The sequence below is a fragment of the Chrysochloris asiatica genome, unplaced genomic scaffold, assembly GCF_000296735.1.
Source record: "Chrysochloris asiatica unplaced genomic scaffold, ChrAsi1.0 scaffold00169, whole genome shotgun sequence".
Classification (NCBI taxonomy): Eukaryota; Metazoa; Chordata; class Mammalia; order Afrosoricida; family Chrysochloridae; genus Chrysochloris; species Chrysochloris asiatica.
Genome location: NW_006408687.1, coordinates 5281744 through 5289926, shown reverse-complemented (window position 1 = coordinate 5289926; position 8183 = coordinate 5281744). Strand labels below are relative to the sequence as shown.

The following is an 8183-nucleotide window of genomic DNA, read 5'->3' as shown; positions in this document are numbered from 1 at the left end:
CCATGAGTATAGGTCAGGTTCATCCAATTGTAGCAATTTACCCTTGTTTCCTTTGTCAAAAAAATTTATTTTTTTAATCTTCCTCTAGTCAAGTTCTGAATGTCAAGCCATTGAGGCTAGGTCAAATGGCTACTTACTGTCTGCAAGTTTGGGTGTTCTTGTATATCTCCCCTCACTTCATATCAGCTGGATGCTTCATTCTCAGCTGTAACCCTCTGTGGCTATGTCCTTGATCATGGGCTCAGGTGTGCCCAGTTCTCACCAAACTTTGGACCAACCAGCCCTTCCCTTCTCTCTCACATCTCCAGGTCAACGGGAGTCTATGGAATGTGGCTGAACTCAGCCAATTTCTGCATTGCTACCTTTTCCCTCTTTCACTCACCAGTAGATCAATGTGGTCACCAGCAAGCTTACATGCCTGTTTGTGTGTTCCCTTAACTGAGTCTTTATAACAAACTTCTATGAAAGATTGGGCAGACAATTATCAAAACCATCTTACAAATGAGGAAACTGTGCCAGCCTCAGAAACTGTCTTGATTTTTACCAGTCCCCGCGTATTTGCTGAAGAAATCATTGTAACCTCAGTGCTCCTGGGTCTGTAGGTCAGTTCTCTGACGTGGGAATTTGGGCTGCAGGATATCAAATAACTGCCAACTCCTAGCCAAGAAATACACTTTCCTCTGCAGCACAGAATGTACCAGACTGCAGTCTGGATACCAGTACCTGATTTATCTTCAAGACTTCAACATGATATAGGGCATCATATCGCCAAACTACCTCCCACATCATATCAGAGTTGATCCAATATGTTTGTGTCTTTTCCCAATGCCTCTAAACCATTCTCTACACGTCTAATTTTAGTCATCAATCCCTTCTGGCCAGAGGCCACAGCTGATTGTGTGTTCTGGACAGTGAGTGACTTGAACAGTGACAAAGTTCACAAACGTCACCACTCATTCAAGGATAACAACTCAGTGGACACTAATGGACAGATACAAAAAACTCTGTGCACAGGCCAATCATACTTTCTTCCTCTGATTTACCCACTGAAACAAAAGTCCACACTGATGAAATGTAATTACCAAAAGTTTGTGGCTGAAATGATCAAGAAGAGAAATTGGTTACATTTCTCTATGAAACAATTGTAGAACAAATGCAGGGGTGAGAAGGAGACAGGGAGGGGAGCTAATAGTGATGGGGAAATTGCACTGATTAAAGGGTAGGGCTGCACAGTCAATTACAGCAATTGCTGTCAATATGTGGTATACCTGTAAAATACTGAATTACTAAAGGTTGTGTGAGAGCTATCTCTACAACAACAAAATAGTAGCTATTGAGGTGGCTTACGTCCAGCCAAACACCTCATGGGATTTGATTCGTTGGTTGGAGGTTTAGGGTCATGGTTTCATGAGATATCCCAGTTAAATGGCCTAACAATGTAGTTAGTGATTCTGTTCTATTTTCTGGTTGGTTGAATAGTGCCTGGGGTTTTTAAAGCTTGCTACCAGCTATCCAAGGCACAACAGTTGATCTCTATTTTCCTGGTGCAAGAGACGAAGGAGAGTCCTCCATGAACAACTGCCTCCTGTACAATGAGGCCAGAAGACCTGGAAAGTGTCCAGCTGCCATTACTAAACGTTTGGTCAAGGCATCCATAAAAGAATCCTATTCAAAAGTGAGAAAATGCAGAACACAATTCCAAATTTTCATGGACTCTATCTAGACTTTCTGGAGCCATGGGAGGTGATGAATTCCTAAAACTCTGTGCTGAGATCATCTTTAAACCTTAAACCAAAAATATCCCCTGAAGGCATCTTAAAACCAAATAATTGTTTAGCTAAATTATTTAAAAAAAAAAAAAAAGATTTGTCTTGAGCATTGCACTCTTTTAAGAATTATTTACATGGGATCAAACAGCAACTTGAAAGATTATATAGGAAACTTAGGAGGCAGTAAGTTTATGTTAATGAAGGAGGAACAATTCAGGAAAGGAGGTAAAAACAGTTGCAAAATTCAAAGAATGTAATCAATGTCACTAAGTGCTGTTAGGTTAATTCTGACTCATAGCAACCCTGTGTAGGGTTTCCGAGGCTGTAAATCTTTAAGAAAGCAGAAAGCCTCATCTTTCTCCCACAGATCTAATACTTATCCTCTAGAGCCACTGCAATCACAAAGTATACATATAGAACTGTTGAACTGATGCATATTTTGCGGTGCACATTTTCAACAACAAATAAATACAATTTAGGGAAAAATTATATTGCAATTGAAAGTTGAAAAAAAATTCCTAAAAACCTGCCCACAAATGTCCATATATGCATTGTTCATAAAAGCCAAAGAATGGAAATAACCCCAATATCTATCGATTGATAAATGAGTGTATAAACAAAGGGTCGTTATGGATGGGAACTGACTCAATGGCACTTAACAGCAATATACTACAACATGGATGAACTCCAAAAACATTATGCTAGAAACTAGTAAAAGCAACCAAACACAAAAGGCTACAGATCCTATGGTTCCAATTTCAATCAAATGTCCAGGAGAAGCAAAGCCATAGAAATGGAAAGTAGATTAAGTGTTGATTGTGTGGATCATGACAAGCTATGAACAACATTGCAAAGTATGAGTATTCCAGAACACTTAATTGTGCTCATGAGGAATCTGTACCAGGCAGTAGTTTGAACAGAACATGGGAACACTGAATGGTTTAAAATTAAGAAAGGTGTGCAACAAGGTTGTATTCTTTCACCATACTTATTCAACCTGTATGCTGAGCAAATAATCCGAGAAGCTGGGTTCTATGAAGAAAAACGTGGCATCAGGATTGGAGGAACACTCATTAACAACCTGCGATATGCAGATGATACAGCTTTGCTTGCTGAAAGTGAAGAGGAATTAAAACATTTACTGATGAAAATGAAAGAGCACAGTCTTCAGTATGGATTACATCTCAATGTAAAGAAAACAAAAATCCTCACCACTGGACCAATAAACAACATTCTTATCAATGGAGAAAAGATTGACGTTGTCAAGGACTTCATTCTTCTTGGATCAATTATCAGCACTCATGGAAGCAGCAGTCAAGAAATCAAAGGATGTATTGCATTAGGCAAATCTGCTGCACAACACCTTTTTAAAGTGTTGAAGAGCAAAGAGGTCAGCTTGAGGACTAAGATGCATCTGACCCAAGCCATAGTATTTTTTAATAACCTCATATGCATGCGAAAGCTGAACAGTGAATAAGGAATACCATAGAAGAACTGATGTTTTTGAGTTATGGTGTTGGAGGAGAATATTGAAAGTACCATGGGCTGCCAAAAGAACCAATAGATCCATTCTTGAAGAAGTGCAGCCAGTGTGCTCCTTGGAGGCCAAGATGGCCATACATCATGTCTCATACTTTGAACATATTGTCAGGAGGGACCAGTCACTGGAGAAGGATATCATGTTTGGTAAGGTGGAGGGTCAGAGAAAAAGAGGTTGACCTCCAATGAGATGGAGGGGCAGCCAAGGGGCAGCATCGATGGAACTCAAGTGTGGCAACAGTAGTGAGGTTGGTCAAGGATCGGGCAGTGTTTTGTTCTGCTGTGCATAAGGTCGCTATGAGTTGGTACCAACTAGATGGCACCTAACAACAAACAACAAAGGGAAGGAGGCAATGACAAAATGAGGCTGCTAATAAATGTGGGGTTTCTTTTTAGGAGATGGAAATGTTCCGCAATTTATACAAAGGCGATAGCTGCTCAACGTAGTAAAAATATTAAAGCCCACTGAATTGTCCACTTTAATGTTATGTGAATTTTATCCCAAAAGAACACTGCGATATTGACAACAGATATACAGTGAGTCTCTAGATGATGGATCTGACTGTTAAATTCAAAACTTTCAGCCAAACCACAATACTTTTTTTTTTTTTTTGAAAAGCAAGTAACACATGTCAGGAATTCAACATATTATAAAGAAGACAATTCAAATGATTGCTATTGCAGTCGAGTCAGTTCTGACTCATATAAGGTCATAAATCGTCACAGGAGCAGAAAGCCTCCTCTTTCTCCTGTGGAGTGACTGGTGGATATGAATAACTGGCCTAGTGGTTAGCAGCCTAAATCATACCCACTATGCCACCAGGGATCCTTGTTGTTACTGTTAAGTGCCATCGAGTCAGTTCCGACTTATAGCAACCCATATAGGGTCCAAGGAGCAGCTGGGAGTTAGTAGACAAATACCCATCCTATAGTGATATAACTATGATATGGGGGGAATAAAGCAAATGAAACAATTATCTCATATGTTATATAAAAATGCATTATAGGGTGTTTAAAGATTAACTGTAAAAAAATACATTATAAAACTTCTATTAAAAAATATTCAATATCAGAAAAAATGGTCACTATATAATTTAATAAAGAAGTTGTAGCCAAACAATAAACACATTGTTTTACTTAAAGAAAGATACATGATATTTCCCAAATAACTAATGACATGGAGAGACATTTATAGCATAGTGTTAACTTAAAAATCAAAGCAAAAAATAGTATGTATAGTGCAAATGTAAATTAAATACACACAGAAAATAAACAAGGCGGCTATACATGAACAGGTTAAGAGTCTCTCCCTAAGTGTGGAGAGATTGTGCATGATTTTTACTTTCTTTTCAGTTAACTTTAATTTTTTACAGTCAACATATGTCACAACTGTGAAATGAAAAGGAAGGTTACTTGTAAAAACTGAACTGATCTATCCACTCTATTGCTGTTGAGTCCATTGAGACTCATAGCAACACCACAGGACAGAGTAGAACTGTCCCTCACAGTTTGCGACACTGTCATTTTTATGGAAGCATACTGTCACATCTTTCTCTCATTGAGCAGCTGGTGGGTTTCAACCTTCAACTTTTCAGTTAACATTCAAGAGCTTTAACCACAGCACCACTAGGGCTCCTTCTGACCTATCCTACCAGCTATCATTTCCCACTTCAGCTCACACAAATGTCTAAGGCAATGTTATAGCAAGAGTTCTGATCCCAGTAACCACATGCTTCCCATTGTCAGCATTACCTGGAAGACGTCCATTAGGATCACAACTGCCAGCAACATGGTAACCATTTCAAACTGTCCTGTCTTCATTTTTCACTTCTAAATTAAAATGAAGAAATTTCAATTTAGTGGACTTAAAAAGCAGTTTAGAATAGAGCAGGACTCATATTAAAATGAAGAAATGTCAATTTAGTCGACTTAAAAAAACAGTTTAGAAGACAGTAGGGCTCATCCACTGCCATTCTGTCAATTCCAGCACATAGCAATTGTAGAGTTTCTGAAATTGTAAATCTTATGGGAGCAGACAGTCTCTTTTTCTTGTGATACAGCTGGTGGGTTTGAACTGCCAATCTTGCAGTTAACATCTAACCCACAGTGCCTCCAGGGTTCCTCAGAGCATGACCGCACTATATACTTTTTCTAGGTGAGAATCAACAGCATGTCATTAAATTTCAAAGCTGGGTCATTAGGATCTAACACTCATTCTACAAACAAGGAAACAAAAGCTCAGAAAAGTTAAGTATGTTGTTCAAAATTCAATCTATTTCCATACTTTTCCAGCCATGTCCCACCACCTGTTGTCGGTCAGTCTGTCACGCTGTTGGTGGTTTGTGTGCTGCTGTGATGCTGAAAGTCATGGCACTACCGTTTCAAATACCAGCAGGGGAATTCACAGTAGACAGGCTTCAACCAAGCTTCCACGCTAGACACAATTAGAAGAAAGGTCTGACGATCCGCTTCCAAAAATGAGCCCATGAAAACCTATGGATCACACTGAATATTGTCCAGTGTAAAGCTGTGAAGGATCTCCAAGTACCCAGAGGCCACAACAATACAGTCGAACATATCAATAATCATGAAGATCATGTAGAACTAGCAGTGTTTTGTTCTCTTGTCACCACGAGCTGGATCCATTCGACAGCAACTAACACTAACAACCAGACATATTTTCCCACCATAGTGATGGTGGTGGTGGTGATGTGCCATGAATTGCTTCCAACTCATAGCGACCCTGCATAAGGCTTCTGAGGCTGTAAATCTTTACAGGAGCAGACTGACTCATCTTTCTCCCAAGGAGCTGCTGGTAGAGTCAAACTGTGGTTAGCGACCAATTCGTAACCCACTACATGCTCCCCGAATTACCACCGTAGTCACTAGTAATCATATCTTCAAATATCCCCCTCAGTATACACAGGAAATAATACCATCAATCCGAAAAAACCATTTCAAATTGGTCCCCCTAACTCCAGTTTCCAAGAATTCCCCAGGAGTTACAGCTTTTTTTGCAGGGTGAGATGGAGAGATAATGTGGTCAGTACTACTACAAAGCAGTAGTTCATCTGAGAAGACCTCCTTTCTCAAAATCCTCACAATTTAGAGAAGTCCAGGGTAAAACAGTGTCTTACATAACTTTCTGAAGGCGGGAACATGAGAATAAGAAGAAACTGGTAGGCAGCAGTTCTAACAAGATTATACAACTCTACTGGCCAAATGCCCAATATTCATTTCAGTGTTTATGAAGCTGAAAGGGGTAAACAAGAGGCTAAGTGGCCCCCAAGGGCTGAAGCTGCCATTAACCAATTCGATTAAAGTTGGGCTACAGTTCTGTCCACAAAGCTACAACAAAGCACACATTACTGAAACAAAAACAGAATCTCTAGTTTATCCCACCACACTGTACTCTGGCTACTGAAAATGAGAACAAATGACACAGGGAAAGGGAGATAGCTTTCCCTTTGCAAATGCTTTTGACTCTAGATTCTCATCTTTTTTCAGAAGCAGTTTCTTTACTTAAAATTTCTAAAACACAACACCAAAAATACCACATATGTGTCAAACTTCCCTTTTCCACCTATGATCTGAAATATAAGACATAGCAGGTACTTATTACAAGGTAGTATGTACCAACCAAGCTCTGGATCAGGACTTTCCTGAATATTCTTCACTTGTGTAGTCTGAGTATAAATAAGTAAAAATGGTTTACCTGGCTTGTCTGCCTTTGGTGGAGGTTTAAATGATGCTATGTCTCAAACTGACTCTCCACTGTCTTAGTCGTGTCTTCCGGATAGGACGTTGTTGACAGTGAGAGTTGAGAAGGGAATGCTTTTCTTTTTATAAACACCCCAGCACAGGCTTGGCAGTGGCACATTACCCTACTTGTGTTCTGCTATTTATATCTGGCCCCCACACTATCCCTTGGAATCACTGCTGTTAACACATGAAATCTCCAAGAGGCTTGTAAAGCCACAGCAATTCCTTCTAAGTGTACAGCATGTTCAGTTAGAGGCCCTCCATTCAGGGCTTCTCTCAGAGAGAAATCACTTCCCAATTCCTAACCCTTTGACTCTGAGTTGTCATGCTAAAGCATGTATTCTACTCTAAGTAGATGGTTCAGATAACTAAGAGGACTTCTGTGTTAATCACTGACCGTGGTGATGACTATCACCATTCACTCAACAACCTTACTGTATTTCAGGGACCATGCCACGTACAGGGATACACAAGCAAGCAAAACAAAGTACCGGAAGGTACAAAACAAAGTACCAAAGTACACTCTAATAAAAGATATGGATATGTATACTTAGCCAGAATACAGTATGTTAAGAATCCCAGTATAAAGCAAGTCCCTGTGAAAACATTAAAGAGAGATAGCTTTGGTAATGTGCTGTCAGGTGCTGTCCAGTCAGCTCCAACTCATAGCAACATTACACATGACAGAAGAAACACTACCCAGTCCTGCACCATCCTTACAATTACTGTAATGTTTGAGCTCCTTGTTGCTGCCACTGTGTCAGTCCATCTTGTTAGGAGTCTTCTTCTTATCACGGACACTCTACTTTTCTAAGCATGATGTCCTTCTTCAAGGACTGGTCCCTTTAACAACGTGTCCAAAGTACAAGAGCAAACTCTTGCCATCCTTGCCTCTATGGTGCACTCTAACTGTGCTTCTACCAAGACAGGGTTGTTGGTTCTTCTGGCAGTCCATGCTACTTTCAATATTCTTTGCCAAAACCATAATTCCAATATACAGATTCGTCTATGGTCTTCCTTATTCACCATCCAACTTTCACATGCGTATGAGGCAATTGAAAATGCCAAGACTTGGGTAAGGAGAACCTTAGTTCTTTTTTTTTTTTTTTTTTT

General features: G+C 39.7%; 1 protein-coding gene across 1 annotated transcript in view; it reads right to left on the bottom strand.

Annotated features, from left to right (window-relative positions):
* ART3 (ADP-ribosyltransferase 3) overlaps window positions 1–5129 on the bottom strand; it is a 42384-nt gene extending 37255 nt beyond the window's left edge. The window contains exon 1 of the mRNA XM_006871577.1: window positions 5061–5129. Within this exon, the coding sequence (XP_006871639.1) occupies window positions 5061–5129 (69 nt within the window). The remainder of the gene's footprint in view (window positions 1–5060) is intronic.
* Window positions 5130–8183: the final 3054 nt, after the last annotated feature.